This window comes from Mus caroli, unplaced genomic scaffold, assembly GCF_978045245.1.
Source record: "Mus caroli unplaced genomic scaffold, Mus_caroli_1 scaffold_2, whole genome shotgun sequence".
NCBI classification, from domain to species: Eukaryota; Metazoa; Chordata; class Mammalia; order Rodentia; family Muridae; genus Mus; species Mus caroli.
In genome coordinates, this window is record NW_028227257.1 from 145,272,909 (window position 1) to 145,294,968 (window position 22,060).

General features: G+C 51.8%; 1 protein-coding gene across 7 annotated transcripts in view; it reads right to left on the bottom strand.

The window, feature by feature from the left end:
* Dab2ip (DAB2 interacting protein) overlaps positions 1-22,060 on the bottom strand; it is a 176,283-nt gene that overhangs the window by 98,540 nt on the left and 55,683 nt on the right. For 3 of the 7 annotated variants that reach the window (XM_021181779.3, XM_021181787.3, XM_029484627.2), the window contains exon 1: positions 12,637-12,874. The exons of 3 other annotated variants lie outside the window; for them this stretch is intronic. In XM_021181779.3, coding sequence (XP_021037438.2) covers positions 12,637-12,760 — 124 coding nt within the window. In that variant the 5' untranslated portion in view covers positions 12,761-12,874. Of the gene's footprint in view, positions 1-12,636; positions 12,876-22,060 lie in introns of those variants that run through there. One more of the 7 variants, XM_029484660.2, reaches the window with a different exon arrangement.

The window sequence follows — 22,060 nt, forward strand, 5'->3', positions numbered from 1 at the left end:
ATGTGGTATGCATGATGTGTGGTGTGTACATCATGGTGTCAGTATGCATGGTATATGTGATGTGTGGTAAGTGGTATGTGTGTGTTTGTGTGTGTGCGTGTGCATGTGCCTGTGTGTGTTAGGGAAGCATATGAAATCCATTGTTCTGTTCTCTGGAGATATTTGTGAAAATACCACAAGCTGCTAGTCTCCTGCCTCAGACTGCATGCTCTTCCCATCTACAGTCAAGTATTACTTGGAGGTTGCTAGCCCTTCCCCTCCCCTGTGAGGCAAACACTGGCTCCCAAAAAGCCACATCCGGAGACCTGGAGCCTGTGAAAGTGTTTCTCCATGTAGCAATCTGAACTCTTCAGAAATGATAAGGACCTTGAGCTGAGAGGGAAGACTACGCTGCACACTGTGACAACAAAGGCTTTACTTTTTATCTAATTTGTTTATTGAGTCAGGATCTTGCTAAGTAGCCCAAGATGACCTTGAACTCATGGCCCTGCCGTCTCAGTGTCCCGAGTGCTAGGTTACGGACTAGTGTTACCATGCCCAGCCAGAGGAGAAAGCAAGGTGAGAAAAGACAGAAAGACAGCATCACCAGGGAAGCAACAGTGAGGCAGAGGTGAGGTAACGAGCCCGGAACTGTAGGCAGACTCCAGAAAATTGAAAAGGCAAGGAAACACACTGTCCTCTCAAGGATCACAGCCGAAAGACCCTCTGATTAGCCCACTGAAAGGACTGCAGACTACTGACCTCCAGACCTCAGATTACACATCAGTTGCTTTAAGACGCAGTGACCCTTTGTTACAGCAGCCACGGGTACCAACATGTCCACCAGTCAAGGTTGGGGTTAGTCTAACTACATTAAAAGGTGGAAGGCCAGGATCACTGGCCCATGCAGGGCTGTGCATTCCCCTACCCTCCTAAGGAGAGAGGCTTCCATCCAGCAACACAGTGGCATGGCAATTAAATGTGGATTTGTTAGAAAATGACATGTGAGGCCTAGAGATGACTCAATAGAAAGAGTACTTGCTGTGCAGGCCTGGGGAGCCATTCCTCAGCACTCACAGAAAAGCTGAGCACGGTGGCCATGTCTGCAGCCCCATCACTGGGGCAGTGGCGGAAACCAGGGTCTAAATAAGTGAGCTCTGGGTTCAATGAGAGGTGACTGATAAAGACATCTCAACAATAACGTGCAGTAACACACGTTCACCCCACCCTCATCCCCAGGGACACATAAAATAAAATCTGAAACTCACAAAACAGGTGCATGCTTCACACCTAAATGCAAAAAGTTTTTCATCCACACCCTTCATATTTTGAAAAATTATTTTATTAGTGTGGATGTTTTGCTGGCATGTACACCACTTGTATGCCATGCTCTGAAAGGCCAGAAGAGGGCGTCAGAGTCCCTGGAACTGGAGTTACAGATGGATGTGAGCTGCCATGTGTGTGTGCTGAGAATTGAACTCAGGACTTCTGGAAAAGCACCCTGTGCTCTTAACCACTGAGCTATGTCTTCAACCCAATATTCTTTGTATTTCATCCTTATAATACAAACAAATTACTGGCAAGCAAACTTTAGGGCATGAAGTCCCTAATTAAGACATGCCAAAGGGCGGCAGCAACACTAATTCACCTCCTTTGCACTTCATTCATTAGAAACTATTTCTTTCTTTCCCTCAAAATCGCACCTCGGTACTTAATGTTCTGTAATGCTTTGCACCTTTGTTTAAAAATTATATCATTACATGAGATTGCTATGGCTGTGCGATACAGCGGGTTTATCTCTCGCAGCAAGCTGAGATAAGCATAAAGCTAAGTGTGTTCATTCATTTTTAGAAGGTTTTATTTTTAATTCTGTATATGTGGGTATCAGTGAGTGCATGTGAGTTTGGGTGCCCATGGAGGCCAAAAGTGTCTGATCCTCTGGAGCGGGAGTTACAGGCAATTGTGAGTGCCAGGAGTCAAACTCAGGTCCTCTGCAAGAGCAGCAAATGCTCTTAACAGCTAAGGCATCTCTCCAGCCCCTAGATATCTATTTTTATACGATGTTCACACTTTCTTACCCTTTCTGTATTTAGCAACCTGGAATTCAATTTTAATCATCTCCAAATTTCTTGTTTGTCTTGTTTGCTTTTGAGATAGAGCCTCATAGAGCTCAGGCTAGCTCAATACTTGCCAAGGATATCCTTAAATTCCTGATCCTCCTGCTACACTTCTCAAGAGCTAGGATTTCAGGCACCTGCCACACCTGGCTCCAAGTCCTGATTTAATGATGTCATCCTATCACAAGGCTGCACCCTCAATCCCTTGTGTAAGTTTTAGCCTAAGGAGCAACTGACTCATAGATTGTTTATCAGAACCTGTTAGGGACATGAGGTTATACTGGAAAAATCGCAGAGCAGAGCAGCTTTTGTTCAAGAATAGGTCCTTCTACAAGCTGTTCTTGGTCACTGGATGGAAGGGGATTATTGGGAAAGGAAAGTTCAAGTCAGGGTAGGCCAAGCGTCTGTCCTCTAGTTCAGATTCAGGAGTTTTGTGCTTTCATGAAACTCATCAGGCTAACTTGTCAGGCTTCGAGTATGGTGAACTCCTAGTTCCTGCAAGGTGATTAACATACACACATGCATACATGCACACACCCACATGCATGCACACACTCACATGTGCATACTTACACACACACACATGCTTAGACACGCACATGCATCTTTTAAAACATTAGCTCATAGACTGGAGAAGTGGTGACAACCTGAGTTCAATGCTGGACCCCACAGGACCAAAAAAAAAAAAAAAAAAAAAAAAAAAACAGCTACAGTGGCTTGAGTCTGTAATCACAGCACTCTTACAGCGAGCGAGATGGAAGATAGAGAGAGAAAAATTGCCCAGAAGTTCAAGGTCCAGTTACACTAGAGTATGCAGCAAAGCAGAAACCAGAGACCCTGCTGCAACAGGGCGGGAGAACCAACACCTGAAAACGGTCTTAATACCTCTCAAACATGTCGACAATCACAACTCATTCTCTCTCTCTCTCTCTCTCTCTCTCTCTCTCTCTCCCTCCTTCATCATGCACACAAACAAATCACACAAATACATATTTTAAAAACACATACAAGATTAATAACCAAAACACATGGCTGAAAGATTTTAACTTTTAATCTAAAGAGAAATGAACAGCAACGCCACGCTGCTAAACCCAATACTGTTCAGGTGCCATTTGTCCCAAAGTGGCCTAGAGATTCAACGGAATCCTAGTCAAAAGGAAGCCCCTCAAAGATTCTAACAAGCAGAACGTTACATTCAGATGGCAAAGCCGAGGACTTAGACTGCCAATCAAACTAGAAGACTCGGGGGAGGAGCTGGGGGCTTCTGTTGCTAATGGGTTTCAAGACACAGTTTAGAGTCTGGAAATATCTAATGCAAACAAGCTGTGGCATTAGCATACGTATAAGATGTATAGATCAATGGATCCGGATGGAGTCCAGGAATAGATCATGTGCATATGGTCAATTGACTTCTGAAGAAAGGGCCAAGGGGAAGGCAAGTTTTCTCAACAGCAGTGCTTGAACAGCCAGCTGGCTGAATGTAATAAAAACAGGCCTCCAAGAAACAGAGAGCAGCAGTACCCGTGCGGTGCCGCTCTGACTTCAACAAAGGGAAATCAGGTCTGATCATGGCCATGCAGCGAGGGGCAGTGAGGCAGGACACACACCTAAGGGATCCCAGAATCTGAGGTGCAGGCAAGTGAAGGGGGATGTCCTGGTCCCCCCAGACTCAGAGTGTCCTCCCTGTTGGGACCCTCTCCACACTCCCAGGACATTCACTTTCCAGCTGAAAGGGAAGAGTCTGGTCATGTTCAAATGCACATTTCGAGTTCGCGAGACTGATCAGGTTTGGGGAAAGGAAGGATACACGGGGTTTGAACTGTCCCTCCCGGACTCATGCCCTGGTTGGTGGCATTATTTTGAAGCGTGTGAATAAAGACTTTAGGAGGTAGGGTTTGGCTAGGGGAAGCAGGTCAACTAGGGGCAGGTCTCTGAAGGCTATTCCCACTTCTGGTTCAAGCCTGTTTTCTCCACTTTCTGTTCTTCCAGGGTGTAAACAGCTTACACAGGTTCCTACCATCACAAGCCAATGTCTTCAGAGGGTGTGTGTGTGTGTGTGTGTATGTGTGTGTGTGTGTGATGGATTGAAAGTCATCTGAGACCATAAGCCAAAATAAAGCCTTCCTTCCTTTATGCTGCTTCTGTTAGGTATTTTAATTAGGTCACAGCAACATAAAAGTAATTCATTAACTGTGATATTTCAGCATCTTTGAAATAGATGAAATTGGGATTCAAGCTGATTCCAAGTTCAAAATGTGGTTCAGAGTGCATGGGTTCTGTCCTCTGCTGTGGGATGTCTGCTAGGAGGAGACACGGGGACATGTAGAGGACTCTATGTTCAGGGCACTCATCACACCCAGGGACCCTTAGCACAGAGCAGCAGGTGGCACAAGTGTTCCTAGGGTAGTCGTGGGCCAGGAGGAGGAGTCATATGTGTAGCTAGTTCTTAGACGCTCTGGACATACCACCTTACAGTCCACCCTAGAATAGAGCCTGTCCAGGACAGGCGAGGGTCTCGTTTCATTCTGTGACCTCCAGCAGGCCTCACTAGAGACCCTACAACTAACTGTTAGCATCCGTAGACTACCACAGAGGCTTCTGTATGCTCCCCTCCTCAAGACAGTAAGCAATTGCTTTTGACACCACATGCTTCTGCCTATGCCTCATCCTGAAGGTACCATGCTTCCAACGAGGTTCCCAGGCTTCCAGAAATCTCTGGGTACCCTGTCTGCTCTCCCCAGATTAACTAACTACCCAACGTGTTACACTCACTCCCTGAGTCTTCCTTCCTAATCTCTTAAGACCTCTGGACACTTCAGTCTGCAGGTCACCCTCTCCTTTACACAGGTTCTTCCTGTCTCTTCTTTGCAGCCTCAAGGCCCATTCCAGGCTGCCAGGAAAAGAAAATAGCCATCTCCTCTGCATCCTTGGAATTTGGGGAACAAGGGAGCTCTTTGGTGTTGTGTTCTCGCCTCTCTTTGACCTCTCACCCTGTCCAGCCAAGTGCTAAAATCAGTGACTGTCATCTCCTACTTCCTAAGAGCAAAGTTCAAAACACAAGAGCCTGGAGACTGAGAGATGGCTCAGAGGTTTAGCACACTTGCTGCTCTTGCTGAGGATCCAGGTTCAATTCCCAGCACCCACATGGTGACTCACAATCTTCTGTAACTCCTGGAGCACTCTAGGGGATCTGATGCCCTCTTCTGGCCTCCTTAGGCAACAAGCATACATGTGTTGGACAAACACACATGCAGCAAAACACAAATGTACACACACACATACACACACTAACACACACATTGAAATAAAGAAGCAGATGCCAGGGTGGCCCTGTTATAGTGGCACTAATGTTCACAAACCAGAGACCAACATGTCCGGCCCAACACTACTCCACAAAGGGGTGCGCCGCCACTCATCTCCCCCTACTCTGCCTTCACAGCAAGCAGCACCCTAGAAGACAAGGGGTTGAGTGACCTGCCAGCCTCCAAGCCCTTGTCACCTCTGGCTCCTCCTCCCCTACACTTCCTTGAAGCCTGGGGTTGCCACACTCCCCAGACTGTTCCGATCCTTCTCTCTGTGCCAGTCCAGGCCCAGTGTGGAGCCTTTCCTGGCCGACAGCTACCAGGGGCGCCTGTTCTCACTGACACTCATTTTCTCCTGCTCCCTGCATTTTCTCCTCCCCCCCCCCAACCCCCTCAAGTCCCGCTGCAGCTTTCAAGTCATCTTCCTGCACCACAGCCCCGAGAACTATAGGGAGGCCTTCTGTGTACTTGGCCAGTCTGAGCCTTGGTTTTCTTCATCTCCAGGGTCTGTGAGCCCCAAGACTGAACACAGTGATAGACTCCTGCTACAGGGCACATGCTCAAGAATAGAGGCTGCCACTGTTCTCATCACATGTCCTTTTCCAAACCTTCCCTTGGCTCCCTGTGCCGCTAGGGACACTCCTCTTGCCTCACTACTCAAAGCCCTGCCAACCTTTCTGTCCATACCATCTGCTGACCTGGTTACATGGCCCTCCCTAGTTCAACTCCTTCATCATTAGGGCAGGGGCTACAATATCACCAAGGCAACCCCTGCCCACAATGTGCACATAGTGCTGGTTACACATGTAGCAGTCCCTGATGAGAGGGGACATCATGGAGATGATTCCGGTCCCCACAGATGTCACACTGTACTTACACATCAGTATGACAGAGTTGTGACTGAGACAAACGAGTGCTAATGACAATACATACACTCAAGTCTGTGACATATCTATCCTACGTTGTCACAACTAGGTTAGGCCTGCTTTGGAGCCCAAAGATGTCCAATGATTTGTCTGAGATCACACAGCACCTCAGTTACACTCCTGATTCAAGTCCAGTGTCCTCAAAACAGAAGTATAAATAAATAGAAAATCAATGATGTCTAAAACAAGTCCAGATTGCCAATTTATTGATTTTTAATCTCTGAACCTCTACTCCTAGGGGCAAGCAGGAATCTAAGGAGTCCCACTGGCCTGCCAGCTTCTCAGGGTCTCAGCCCCTCCCTCCCTCCCCTCTGCTGCCTCCGGAGTGGGGAGCGGGGAGCGGGCACGGAGCCTCTCAGTCCCATCTGCCTGCCTTCACTAGGCTTTTCCATTTCACAGTCATGTCAAGCTTCACCTCCAAGGGCCACAGAAAAAGAAATCACACAGCTCGGGTGCTGACAGCCCTCTCCTGTCTGTCAGGAGAGAGAAATAAAAGCTAACAAGACCTCCAAAGGCAAAATCCCCAAACTTCCATTCAGTACCCAGCAGCTGTCAAAGAGAACACGGGGCTCGCAAAAAAAGGAGAACCCACCCCAAATGAAAAACACAGCTGCTGCAGGTGTGAGCTGCTCAGACAAGCAGACCAAGGGTGTCACAGGCACCCTCGGTACCTCTGAAATGGGTAGGGCCCGTCTAGACGGAGGAACCAGGCCCAAGCTCCTTCCCCCATTATTATTATTTAGAGGGCTGTTGAGATTCTCCTGCTTCCTTATTTATGCAATCAGAGGAAATCACAGCACAGACCTACTTCCAAACTCAAGGCCACGTGGGCCAATTTCAGATGGATAATTAAATATTGAACAAACGCTGAAATGCCTCTACTGGATGAGAATAGCTAAAAATAGCCAGCCACCACTCTGAGAGCGGTACCTGACACTTGGGCAGGCATCACAGCTGCTCCTTCTCAGTGCCCCCTCCCCGCAAACCTCCCAGGGGCCGGGGCCAGGGCCCGCAAAGCAGAGCAGGGTGGGGGCTGACTCCCTAAATACCTCCTGAACAGAAAACAAGACTTCAGCTCCCAGCAAGCTCTGAATGTTCCTGACCAGGAAATACTCTCCCTTTCCTGACATTTAAGCAAGTGGCCCCAGAGGAAGTCACTGGAGAAGTGTCAGCCTCTGCTTTTCTTTTTAAAACAGTCAAAAGGCTTCAGGTCATTTCTAGAGCAAAACACGCGTGTGGTCCAGGATGTGGAGGAGTCTGAGTCGAGACACAGGGTTCCACCCCCTTTTCTTCCACCAGACCCAACAAGGAGCCCAGTTGCCCAGGATTCCTGCGATGAGCTAATCCAGGAAAAAGCAAGACAGAGCTAACATGTGAATAGATGCAAAGAGATCTAGGGTCCAGTTCTAAACTGCAGCTCTTATCAACACTGGCAGGTAACCTTGGTAAGTGGCCTCGGCACGGGGAGGGAGCCTCAGTTTCCCTATTGGGGATATAGTTGAGAGTGAACTAAGTAAAGGGCTCCAGCCGCTCCTGCAGCCACTGAACAATGCAGGCTCCTCCTGACTGTGTGCGCTGCGGGCCTCAGTGGGCAAAGAAGTAACTAAAGACCTAACAAACTAGGTGCCCAGGACTCAAGCTCTACCCTGACCCACAGAGGTCAAGAGCACACTGGTCAGACCAGTGCTCAGTCGCACCAACCAAGGAGAGGCGGGGGCTTCCGGTGTGGTTCTAGGGGAGCTTTCCAGCTCTGTGCCCCCACCACCAGTTTCATATTTTACTTCATCAGAGTTCAGGCTCCCTGCCTGGAGATGGAAATAACAATGTCCTACCTTAATGAAGGGTTGAGGAGTTAGACATGGGACATAAGCAGGGGAGACCCTCAGCACGGCACCCACATTCGGATGGTGAAAGAGGCTACCTAGTTAGGGAAGGTGATGAGGACAGGCAGGAGAGCAAAGGCCAGATGGCTGACATTCCAGCAGATTAGCCAGGGCCTCTGACTTCCCCCAAGGACCTAAAGAGCTCTGCCTAAAGATGGAGTAGGGCACAGGATACCTGCCTGCCTCTGAGGAACTCACCTCCCACTGTACACTGAGCCATCCCCGCTGAAATACTTAGAGGGCAAACTGGGCTGACGTCCTGAGACTTGAGACATGTGACCTGCCAGTCAGACAGGTAGGGGCAGCAATGGTGGGTACAATCTGTATAGGAAGAGAAGCCAACTGGAAGGAATGGTGGCTCCACACGGATGCCAGCAGGGCTCTGGCTTGTAGGAGATGCCGAAAGGCCCTGGGGGCAATAGTCTGAACCTTCAAGCTGGACATGCCTGAGTCCAGCTGGGAGCCTGGGAGCTGGGTGGACCATGTGGCCCCCAAGTACTTAGAAGTACCCCTGGGAACCAATGGTATGCTCTGGTCCTTGTCTTGGGGGAGACCTCTGAAATCCAATTTGTTTTTTATCCTCTCTCCCTCCCTCTGTTCCTGCTGAGGTACACAGACCCTATGGTGGCCTTTGGCCCCAACTTCTCTATCTTGGGGTCTGGTGGGCTCACTCCCTTTATGGGGTGCGGATGAAAAGTGTTCCGTGTGCTTTGCTTCAGATTGCAGAGTGCCTGGTCTGCTCCAGCAGTGAACTCAGAGCTCACCTGAAACACATCAGATCCACAGCAGTGCTGAGGTTGCATACTGGTATCATCTTCATTTTACACCAGAATAAACTATAGGCCAGAGACAGAGAGCCCTGCCCAAGGCCACACAGCTCAGATGGTGGAGCCCAGCTCTTCGCAACCCCACACTCTGGTCTCTGCCTTGCAAGGCCAGGCAGAGCTGGAGGTCAGGCTTTGGCTTTCTCCCATAGTGCCCCAGCCCCAGCCTTCCTAGTGGTGGAGGATGGGGTCCCTCTCTAACCGCTGCTCCCATGAAAAGCCAATGCGACAGGCCACACAGGCACTGCCATGCTGCCATCTGGAGTGCTGGTAAGCCTGAATCACACACCCAGCTCGGCAATGGTGTGCGCACCCATCTGGACTCCAAGGGTAGATGACCCAAATGCTATGCTCTAGGCTTTAGTGTGAGAAGCCACACTCCAGGGGTCAGCTCCAGCCCTTCTCAGTATACCTTCATTCTTCAGAGCATATTGAGGGGTTCCTGAGAGCCCACTCCTGACACCCCAAAGATGGACTCTAGGAGTCCTTGCAAGCAAAGAGGCCCAAGTAGGGCTGGGACACACAGCAGCATTCCAGGAAAGTGAAGATGGATGTAGACGCTGAGAAAAAACCTGGTCGTGCCAGAAGAAAGTATTGGCCAAATATCTGGCACCTGGTAAGGCCTAGCATAGAACAGCTGTCAGGACTTGCATTCAGAAAACCCCAGAGCTCCCTGGGCATTAGTGTGGGCACCCAGAGTGCCCAAGCTTATGAGGCAACAGAATAGGATCCCTTGACAGAAGGGAAGAGGTATGAGCCTGGAATGGACCCAATATTACCAACCAGTTCATACAAAGTAGACCGAGGACTAGCCTTCTCAAGCACTAACCACTGTACTGTCCGGGAAAAGAGCCCTGGGTTCCAGGTCTCTCCAGCCAGCAGGACTCACTCCTGCTAAGTCTGGAAACAAGCACCACTCGGTTCCATATGCCCTGTGACGAGGCTTGGCTATCCTGAATGACAGGACAGGCTTGCCGAGCTTAGAGGAGAGCTCTATTTCTCTAAGAAAGCTGCTCTTTCCCCTGATGCCAGTAAATGGGGAAGTGAGGCACACTGACTGGTAGATAAGCCACCCAAATCCACAAGCCAGCCTCAGAACCACACAGCACAGTATGATTCTTAGATGTCTCCATCCCTCACTGCTTCCACACAACTGCAAGGGCCACCCCATCCAACCTTCAGATGAGGATACCAAAGCCAAGAAGAGAAGATCCTTCTCAGTGGCGCACAGTGCCTAACCCTGGGATCCTGGAGACACTGTCTGTCCCTCACAGCCTTGCCAAGAACAACATGATGCTCTCTAGGGCAGTGAGCCCTCCCCCAGTAGGGAATGGTAGCTTAGCTAACACCTTTGCCTGGCCATCTGTGGGTCTCCACAACCAGCTACCAACTCCTCCGGGCACTCTCCTGTTTCTGAACTCAGAGCCTATGTTCCTTTCCCCTCCTTGCTGAGGACAAAAGTGAGGTGGGGCACAGATGGAGCTGGGGGACTGACACCAGCCCTGTAGGTAAGGCTTCCATTAGGGGACCAACCCCTAGCCATGCCAAAACTAACACCAAGATCAGAAGGGAATGGTTCAATACCTCAGGGCGGTTTCCTAAAAGGAGGCACTCCCTGGTCCAACCTGCCCCTGGGTCAGTGGAAGAAGGACAAGGAGCCCCTGGCCCCCTGCACCCTGACCCGAAACTCTGCCCACACCCACAACTGGTCACAACTGAAGGCCCCTTCTTAGGTCCACACTGCTGTCTCTATCCCCCATGCAGGATGAACTCGCTCTACAGGATTGCTGTCCTCTGCTCCCATACAGGATGAACTACACCAAGGGCTTTTTCCTTTTCCTTCTCTGGCATACGTACAGGCTGTCCCTTCCTGCCTGCCGGGTAAAGGACAACAGTTCACACCTAACTTGTCTGAGCTGCAGGCACAGGCTTCTGGCTTCCCAGGCAGGACCCTGTTGCCACTGTCACTATTTCTGAAGCTCAGAGAGACAGCTGGCAGAAAGACAGTTTTCTCAAAGTAGGACTTGGACCTAGGGCCGAGTAGGTCACTCCCAGCAAAGCAAATCCCAGCAGCTTAGCAGACACATTCTCAATCAATGTCAGCTCCTCTCTGAAACCTTCCTTACTTTCCCCAACTAGAATTCCCATCAGGGCTGGTCTAACCCCCGACTTTCAGCAAACTGTGAGTTCCTTCCAGGCTAGCACAGAGCTGGACGCAGCTGGGAGCCAAGCTCAGGCAAGTTTGATCCATTGAGCATTGATCGCCGCTGGCCTCATTCATTAGCTGACAAGGAAGCAGAGCTCTGCTCCTCTGGAGCCTCTACAGTGGGTACAGAAGAGGGCACCGTCATGCCAGGCACCTGAGGGGCCAGAGCACAGGAAGTGCAGGAAAGGCCCTGGGGGAGCCAAACCACGACTGAACCTTCATCCCAAACCCATCCTCACAGCAAGAATCTGTCACAATGGCACCTTCTCTTACTGCTGAGAAAAACAAAGGCTCAGGAAATGAGGTGATTCATGCTTGAACCTGGGTCTCTGGTTCCCTAGACTAGGCACAGGAACTAGCCAGAGGCCACTTCAGCAAAGGCCGGGATATCACATGCTTTGGGGAATCCTCAAACTAAGTTCACAAACCTGTGGGCAGAGTCAGAAAGCTTAAACTTGAACTCTGTGCACAGGGAACTCAGTACTTCCTAAATAAACCCTGTACATTGTTGCTTGGCTCTACCGCTGGGGCGGGAACGTCTTCTCCATTCTGGGGGGAAGTAAACTAAAGCCTGCCTGCTTCACTGACCCAACCCTAAAAATAAACAAGGGGCAACTCCCACACCAACACCTCTCCAGGCAGGCCTGGCACATTCTGCCTGTGGTGAGGCTGGGCCGGCGCCAGGCTTCCCATGCCCCAGATAACCTTAGGATGTAAACTGAGGCAGCTTCTGCATCACAGACACCTTCAGTGGGCCTAAGCCACCTTACACAACCCACGGCAGAGCCTCTGTGTGGAGCCCCTGACCCTACTTACTTACTAGCCCAGCACAAGTCAGCACGAAACATGAGGGCCTCTCTAGCTGAAGATCTTATTACTGGCTCGAAGAAAGGCTTGCATTTCTCCCTCCCTATTTTGAAAGAAGTACCCTTCCAAGGACCACTCAGAGTGGCTCCAGGCCCCTACAAACATGGCTCTCCCCCCAGGAAACCCACTCAGCTCTCCATCCAAAAGGCGAGGAAGCAAAACAGGACTGGAAGCACGCTAAGCTTGAGTAGCAGACAGTGAAGGCAAGTCAGGATCCACTTCGACTACTTTCCTATGGCCTGCGCGCTGAGTAAACTGATACATAGTGGGATGGGATTCGGAACTCAGAAGTACGGAGGAACTGCATATCAGACCGACCCCTTTCTCTTTGCTCCTGGTACAATGGGAAACATTAGGGACCCCGCTTTCCCCCAAGAGGAAGGACCCTACAGAAGCTGGGGCTATGGGGATGGGACAGTCACGGTAGTTCCGGATAAGGAGCCATCACCCATTGACACAGGAGCCTCAAAAGCATCCGTTGGTGGTGCGGGGTTGCGAGGGACTAAGGGTTTGGGGTCAGGGTGGCGCCTACCCCTGGCTGGCCGGGTCCGGCTGCGGGAGCGGCTCCTCTGTCGCTGCAGCCGGGGACGCCGCAGCAGCCGGTAGTAGTAGGATGGCCTCCCGGTGCTCTTCCTGGCGTTGCCGCCGGCGGACATGCTGCCGCCCGCCGGGCACCGGGCCAGGCCTGGGCGCTCACACGGGCCCCATCGGCCGCTCCGGACCGCCCGGCGGGCGCCCCGCACTCTCTCCCGCGCTCTGGTGCAGCAGCAGGCGAGACCAAGGCTGCCCTACAAAGTAGCTCCAACTCCTCCTCCGCCGCCGCCTCCCCCGCCCCGCCCTGAGCAGCCGGCCCCTCGGCGGGGGCCCGGGACCGGGAGGCTGGGCTGGCACCCGCCCGGAAAGTCAGTGTGGGCAAAATCCTGGCCTGGAGTCGTCCGGGCGAAGCGGCCCGAGAGTGCCCCTGTCCCGTCCGAAGAACCCCAATAACAGCATATACCCAACAGCCATGCCTAAACTCCATATCCAACTTGGGGTGCCTGGAGCACCCCATCCCGCCACAGGTGCAGTGGTGCATGTATATATGCATACACACCAAGGCTAGGCACCTGAAATTAGAGTCTGAAGAAGGGGGTGACTGGACTGAAACATGGGCAGACCATAGCGCCGCACAAAGCTTTGCACGTACCCCTCAGTCAGGTCGGAGTTCTGCCTGTCTCTATTGCCTAAGATACTTAGCTACTCTTTACAGAAGGCAGTCTCCATCTGATAAAAATATGACTTTCATATCATTAGGATTATTGTGTGCATTTCAAGCGCACATAGTATACAAGGCACACCTGTGCAACCAGAGGGCTTTGCTAAGCCACTTTGCCCCATCCCCCACATAAACCACCAGAGGTGCCTGAATTTTCCCTCCCCTCTGACATTTTTAGTAGCATTAGTGAGCTTCTGAAGGCAGAAAGATCTCTACCCTACAGTGGGAGTAGAAACTGAGGCTTGGGAAAGGAATGACCAGCTGCCTCTACTCCCACAAGCTGAAAGACTTTCTCCAAGTCATTCTGCAGTTCCAGAAACTTCCATGGCTCCCCCGAGCATCATAGCTACAAACCCAACCATCTCTCTTTGGTATTTGAAGCAACAGAAGTTTGGCAAAAATCAAATCACTGGCAGCCTCACGCCGACCACCCATTGCCCCCCTCAACCCTACTTGCTGCTGGCTCTCATCTCTGTCCTTCTCTTAAAATGGCCAGCAATCTGCCTGCCTCCTTTTCCCCTCCTCTTAGGTCTACCCTCCTGGTCCTAGGTGACCTCCCTTTCTCTCCCCACTCCCCAAAGCAACATTCAGACCACACCACCTACCAGTTCAAGTTCAGATGGGGAAACTGAGGCCCTAAAAGATGTGAGCTAAAGTGTGTGTGTGTGTGTGTGACTTGCCTTGATCACACAAAAAGTACAAGGGCATATGGTCTTGGCCAACGGTTGTTGCATGAACTCTTAAGGAAAATGGGACAGGCTAGACACTGGAGGAACTTACGGCAATCTCAATTGGGGTAGGGTAGCCTAGGTAACAATCCAGGCCAGGTTTTTCTCCTCACAGGGGAAGCCCCCTTCCTGGCTCCTCAGTCTAGGAGGGAGGGCCTCCAGGTCAGTGGAGAGGATGGGGGTGCTGGATCACAGCTGGAGGCCAGGCGCCATCCTGGGACTTTGGAGGGTAAGGGGGAGGGCAGGTCTCCAAACCTAGCAGCAGAAGGGTCCACTGCCTTTCCAGTCTTCTGGTCCCACTTCCCATAACACAGGCCAGCCCCACAGGAAGCTGAAACAGGGTTGCCAGCCAGGGGACTACTGGGATACTACTATAATAATCTGCACCCAGTCACCAGATTCCAGGCCCAGTTGTGGGCAGAGTCACCCTGCTACATCTTAGCATTTCGGGGGGGGGGGGGTGCAGGGGTGGTGATGGTGGTGAACAATCTCCACTGCCATCGTTGCTAGTTTTAGAAGCTGAAGTCTCCACCTGCAAAGTTCTGGTGTCCATGCACCTGACCCACTTACCTTCCCTCTGAGCCTGTGGTGGGGCCTACAGTCCAGAGGCTGCCAGGCCAGTGCTGACCAATGCTGACCCGTGGAGATCAGGCTCTGACCTGGCCCACAACAGGCAGCCATCAGGACTGTCAGGACGTGTGTGGTAGCCATGGAGAAGCAGGTCTAAAGTTTAGGACCCCAGTATGCACACAGCAGAATTCTAAAGGTTCAGCCTGATCTCCCCTCAGTCTCTCAGTTCCCCTATACCTTAGTTTCCCCGCTACAAGGAAACACTACAAACCTCCCACGGGCTCAGAGTCATCCGGTGAACCACAAGCTAAATTCCTAGCCTTGGAAAAGGAGTCGTCATTACCAACTGCCACCATGCCTGCACCTCTACAGGTCATGGTGGATGCTGGGGACATTTGTGCTGGGTGTTGAGAAAAAACTGGTAGCCAGGCCGGAGCTCAGAGGCTAGGGAAAAACCTGGCTGCCTGCCACCCCTCCTGGTCTCAACCCTGGAACCACCAAGCAGACAAAAGCTGCTTCCTGCATCCCAGAAGAGCATCTGGAACCAATCCTTCTCCAGAGCCTGCAGCTTCAACCTCCTCCTGTGAGCAGGACTCCTGTGGTCTCCTCCCCTCAAAGGAGAACAGCCCCCACAGGCAGAGACCAGACTGGAGGAAGGGCACCTGAAAACTGCCAACCTCCTTAGTGGGACTGTTTCCTGAACTAGCAGAGGACTCCCACCACCCAGCAGGGAAGTCCTCAGGGACTGCCTAGGATGGATAGATGATAGGCCTCCCAGCCCCCCACCCCCATCCAGAAGCTTGGATGCCTAAAGAAACTCTGGCCCTGTACTGCCACCCTGGCCCGCTTCCAGAGGGACTCCTGGGTGAGGAGATGACACACATCTCTCCATCTACTGGGTGCTAGTGCAAGACTGTAGTCTCCAACTCCCCCAGCCAATAATGCAGGCCTTCCATAAGGTGCTCCATGGAGTAGATGTGGATGGAGCCTAGAAATGAGCCCTCTCAGTGAGTGCCAGGCTGGAAACAGGACTCCCAATTCAGATCTCACACAGCCGCACCACCCTTTTCACCCTCCCTCAAGAGACCCACCAGATGGCTCAGAGTAAAGGCTATTGCTGCCAAGCTTGAAGACCTAAACTAGATCTCTGAAATACCCCCCCACCCCACCCCTACCCCACCCCCGCAATAGAACCAACTCCTGCAAGTTCTCTGACTTCCACACCTGCAGTGGTATGCATGGGTACACACACACACACACACACACACTTATGCACACCATAAATATACATAAAAGGAAGGAGAGGAGAGCCCCTGAGGCACTCCTAGAATACCAAGTTCATCATCACAAAACAGCCATCCCTCTTCCCACCTGCCAACTCCCACCTGCCTCCAAAGGCTCTTTGCCACTTGCCCCACTGATAGAATGACTGCCACCAGGCTCTTGGGGGATGCCCTAAGAGGAATGGACTGGAAGAATCTATTCCTTTCTGGACAGAAACCCAACAGCAAATTGCACCCCACCCGCAAAGAAGAAAGGACAATGGCTTTAGAGCTGAGCTAAAAGGCGAGCACACTGAGCAGAAGGTCAGGGCCAACTCTGAAGAGGAGCCAGCCCCTCGCAGTCCTGGGTCTTACTAGGATTAAGATTGAAGGCTAGAGACAGCAGGGGAACATGTGACCAAAACTACCATCAAAAAGCTTAATAATGAGCTGGGCAGTGGTGGCACATGCCTTTAATCCCAGCACTTGGGATGCAGAGGCAGGCAGATTTCTGGGTTCGAGGCCAGCCTGGTCTACAGAGTGAGTTCCAGGACAGCCAGGGCTACACAGAGAAACTCTGTCTTGAAAAACAAAACCAAAAAAACCAAAAAACAAAAGCTTAATAATGCCAATGCTAGGACAATGAAATGCTAGGACAAATCACTGGGTATATCAGTTGAACACAGCAGAGGGACCTGGCTTTCACAGGGGATCATTTTGCAAAGAGGGAAACCCTGCCACCAAGAAGAAGTTTTGGAGCTGGAGAGCGCTGCCCAGCCATCAAGAGTATCCTCTGATCCAGAGAGCCCACACAACCATCTATAACTCTAGTTCCCTCAGACACCAGGCATGCATGTGGTACACAGACATGCAGGCACTCCACCATACATGGAGGGGAGATCAGAAACTGCAGGGTCACAGCTCAGGCACGGTCACAGCTCAGGGCCTGTTGGAAGATGGAGTCTGGATTTAATGCTAACTGTGGTAGCTGATCCACCTTAGCATCCACAGCAGATCCTGCGCTCAGCATCCCTCACACATTCAATCATTTGGTTTCCCAGTGACCCTAGCAGGCTGTTTTTCCAAAACAATGTTGGAGACAAAGAGTAAGCTCCTGAGGTCACAGGGCTTGCAGCAGGACCTGGAATAAGACCCAGCCGAGTAAGACTTATGTGCATGAGGGCACGCAACAGCCCAGGTCTTCCCTTCAGAGCTAGCATTTTCCAGGACAGAACTGGGCACAGAGGAAGCAAGTTTCTCACAGCGCCCACCCCAGGCCCCACACAATGGTGTCTGGAGAGCTCAGACCTGTCAGGTTTCCTGTCTACACCAGGGTAGGCACCACTGACCAGGGGAAGTCCCTAGGCAGGCAGCCCTGCATACATCAGTCTCCTAGGCCAGGGTCTACCTCTAACTCTTCAGAGCCTAGGCAGGGTCTGGAAGAGGTGCCTGACTGCTCACAGTTAAGGTCACAACCTCCCCCTCAGGATGCTGTCTATCTAACAGGCAATGACGGTTTCCTGCATCCACTGTTTACTCAGGAATGAGGCTGGACCAGGAACAAGAACTCTGCTGGAGACATGACGGGGAAGCAGAGCCTGGTTCCATCAGCACGTAGGAAGGCACCGGCTATGCACCGAAGGAGGCTCTGCTTCAGCACCCTAAGCACCCACTATGTCCCCCAACTTCTCTCCCAAAAGCCACCCACAGACTTAATGGCCTCCTTTCTAGGAAATGGCTGATACAGAGCAGGTAAGGTCCCAGGATGGAACAACCCTCCCCCTCTCCATATAGAAAGAACTAGGGACCAGCTAGGCCTGGACTTTGGAACTCACACAGACAGGTTGCCTCAGGAATATGAGGGCCTTTCAAACAAGTTGCCCAACACTGACTGGGGTGGGGTTCTAGACGAGGCCCTAGGTCTAACCAGAGCAAACTGACAGGGTGTGTGGCCTCTGTCACTATCCCTGAGCCTCATGGAAGCAACCATAGCTAGGGTGAATCCACACCCCCAAGGCTTTATGGGTATCTAAAAACATTCCCCTGGCTCTAAACCACTTCCTAAACTCCTGCTCTCCATCCCTGCCTATCCCTGTCAGCAGCCCACTGTATACCTCTCCTAAGGGGCAAAAGGCAACTGCACGGTGATTGGACCTGGAAGCTGAGGCTCCCAAAGGAAGGCTCTGTTTAATCTACAGGCACCAAATCCAACACCCAATCCCCAGTCACTTAGGGATATCTACCCTCAGTTCGCCCACACAGCAACAGGCTTCAGTCTGAGTGGAGTAAATGACCTGCCCACGTTGGGCTGGAGCTTTCCCAGGGGACCCCCCCCCCCCCCTCAGCTACCCAAGTTGCTCTTTATTCTCTGGAAGAACCAGAATGCTAGCAAGTGATGCCAGGCTCCCACTTCAGAAGCACCCCCAAAGCTCAGGCTTCAGTCCTATGGCCCAAGAGAGGCTAAGAGTCACTCTCCACCAAAAGCCCTGGCCCTCACTGCTCCCTAACCCTTGAAGTCTGTGCTTCCTGTCAGCCCAGATGGCCAAGCCTGAAGCTACCTCCTTCTCTGCCTTGCCTTGACCCAAAAAAAAAAAAAAAAAAAAAAAACCTGCCAAGCTCCAAGTAGGCCCTAATTCAGCCCACAGGCTCTCTCCTCTCAGCCCCACCAAGGACCCAGGCTCCAGGGCTCCAGCTTCTTCCTCCTGGTCCTGTCCAGGGATGGGTGTAGACCACCAGGCCACCAGAGGAGGCGCCATATGGTCTCTGTGAGGTCAGAGCACTCCACCTTCCTCAGGCATGCCTGCTTGATCATCTGTGAACTCTGGTAGGACTGGCACCAGGGCTGGATTCCCAAGGGAGGGACCTCACTGCATCCCTGCAAACCCCGAGGAAAGGGACAGCTGAGCCAGCCCTGTAGTTGACTCTGAGCCCAAGTGGAAGGTGCAAGGGCATGGGCTTCGGAATAAGGAGTCAGCTTATCCATGCTGCTCATAAGAGACCCACTGCTGGGAGGGAGAGCTGAGGGCAGTTCTTCACCTTTCTGGACTTCTCAGGAGAGTCACAGCGAACAGTGAACCACACATTCATCTGTAGGCTCCTCCAGCTCAGATCTCAGCCTCAGAGCAGACTCAAGGTTAGGAGAGATGGTGGCAGCCCTGTAAAGAGTAAGACTCAACGTCCGAGCAGAGAGAAGTGAGATGAGGAGAAACTCTGGAAGGCCGTGGGGAGGTGTCGTATGCACTGAGCTAGAAGGCTATATAGGAGCTGACAGGGAAGACGGCAGGCAGGGTGTATTCTGGGAGGGGGAAACAGCATGAGGAACAAGCCCTGAAGAGGAGTCAGTGAAACACCAATGGGGATCCTGTGTAGAGCCAAGCCTGGAGCAAAGGATAAGGTGGGGACTGGGGGCAGACCTGAATATCTGAAGGAGTGATCAAGAGAGAAAACAGGGAGAGGTATGCAAATAAGGGTGGGGCCAGGCTGCACTGCCTGGAGCCCACGTATTACATCCACCCTTGAGGCTTAGTTCTGTCATTGGATGGATGGCCTACCATAGATATATTACAGGCCCTCTCTGGTCCCCCCTCTACAACTATGAAAGGGCTGGCTCTCATAAGGTAGGCCTGAAGGTGTGGGGCTGCCCACTCAGGAATACCTTCCAGGGTCCAGCATCACTGAATCATAGGGGATTTTTTGGCAGTGAGAGGGGGGAAAGTGAGGGGCTAGCACATGCTATGCCTAAGAGCTCTATGAATGAGCAAGAACTCCAGCCCACTATTCATTTCCCCACTAAAATTATAGGCTGTCCGGCTAGGCAGCACAATCTGGCCTCAAACGTACAATCCTCCTGCCTCAGCGTCCTGAGCAGTTAAGATCTCATAGGCACGCATTCCCAGCCATTCCTCTTTTTCAATCACTGGCCAGCTCAACTCAGTCCACTCCAGGCATACACTGGTCCCTCCAGCTCATTCCCACCAGGATGAATCTTCTCTAGCTACTGTGCTCTGCCTCGGCTGGCTGGCCGGCACATAATCCCTGACTGCCTTAGCTCAGGTCGGATTGCCCAGTCACCTGGGATATAGGCTTCTGCTCGCTTATTTTCTTCAACTTTTCGGGCCTTCTGAAACCCTCTTATCTGTGTATTTGGGCATTCCCTAATTGCTTCCCTCCAAACTTTAATAAGGGCTGTGGCCTTATTAGCCCCACTTCACAGCCAGCTCCCAGTGCAGACAATGCTCAGTGTCTGAAGAATGTGGCAAGAGAAGGAAGCTGGGCTCAAAGCCCGCATTCTCAAAAGGCAGCTGCAGGCCCAGGGGCAAGTGACTTTGCCTCTCTTCTCAGGACCTAGGCTTTCTTCCAGGTGACATGTGGCTGTCCCGCTGGAGGGCTTATGTTCCCATGGCAGCCTGGGGCTGGTTAGGCCAGGGTACATTCCTGACTCTTTGTAAGATTGATTGGAAGTCAGCATTTAGTGAATGGATGAATGAATGAATGAATGAATGAATGCCTTTCCTTTACCATTTGTCTTTGATCAAATCTCCAGGTCACAGCTCTTGCTTCCTTGTTGGTCAGGCTACACTTTGAGGGCTTGTGAACAAAGAGTGTCTGTGTTCAGTCTGAGGGAAGTAGGTAGGAGCCACTGAAGGTGCTGAGGCAGGGGCCAGCTTCACAGGAACCACGACTGTTTCCTGGGGATGCCCCTGAGCTCACAGCTGGCACAGTAAGACCAGGAGGGAGTTAAATGTAGCTTCTTGCCTCCTTCACCCCTCAAGTCCCCTTGAGAGTGAGAACAATGAAGGCCTGCCCCCACCCTGGGAACAGCATTTTGCCTGGAAATTCTACCAGGGGTAAGGGGAAGGGCGGGCCCTACAGTTTCAGTGCCTGCTTAAACAGGAAGAAGCAGAAAGTCTGGGGCCAAGGAAAACAAGTTCAAGGTCACCCTGGAAACCAGCAAGCCCATGGCTAGCCTTGTACATTTCCCCAGATGAATCTCTTCTAGTGATTAACGCTTGACACACATGAACACGAAGAAAGCACGGCTCAGGACCACCCACAAGGCAGGAGAGAAGGTACAACTTGCCCAGCCACTTCTGCCATACCTTCAGAGTCCAGGGACTCACTACGCCTTCTCCCAGGGAAGGTTCCACACCTGGAAGCTGAAAAGGGTCTTGGGGGACTCGATGGCTATTCCACCCTTCAGCCAGGGCATGGGACTGGGGACTCCCCAGGGTCCTCCCTATTCCCAGCAACAGGCCACGGATACAGGCTCCACAAGGAGGCAGCCAGTGGTAGAGACAGGCAGATGTTTGGGCTCCCAACCCACCATCAGATCCCTCTTGACTATAAAGCTGAGGCAGAGAGCTGACCTCTGGCTAGCCTTCTCTAAAAGCCCAGAAGACAAAGGCAAGAGCCCTGAAGCAGCCTCAGTGCCACTGAGCCCCTTTGCACTTTGCACCAGGGACATACGGGTTACAGACACCTCAGCACAGCCCCTTAAACACCTTGGTCCCTTCCTCTTCCCCGGGAAGCTGGAAGGTAATGCCAGAGCTTTCTGAACCTGCTCCCTCTGACCTAAGCTCTGTGAGTGTTCCTCTCTGAGTCCACTTACACTGGTTCTATGCATATACAGTCTCCCCTCTTCTCTGCAACCCGTGAGCTCTTTCAAAGGCCAGCCAGGACAGCAACTACTCAGCAGCCAGGAACATAGTCAGTGTGTCCCGCCCCTTTCCAGGTGTGTCACCCTAAGACAAAATCCTTGTCGAGTTCCTCAGTCCTAGGGCTTGAGGGTGGCCTAGGGGAGAGTGTTAGAACGCAGATGCCCAGGCCCACCTCAGAGTCTGGTTTAGCCAGTCCAGGAATATGACTGATTTTTCCCCCTTCTTTTAGACAAGGTCTCCTTCTGCAGAACGAGAACTTCCTGACACTCCTGGAGACCCTGCCTCACTGCTCAGTCACTGAGAGTACAAACACAAGCCTCCATGCTGGGTTGGGGACTACCCAGGGTCCTAGACTCTCCTGCAAGAGGAGATGGGCTCCTGGAAGCTTCTGAAGGTCACACCTGTTGCCGTCTAAGTTCTGTGTAGAGCTCTCAGCAGAAATGAATTTACAGCATTTTCTGTACCTCAGCACCCGTATGGCCAA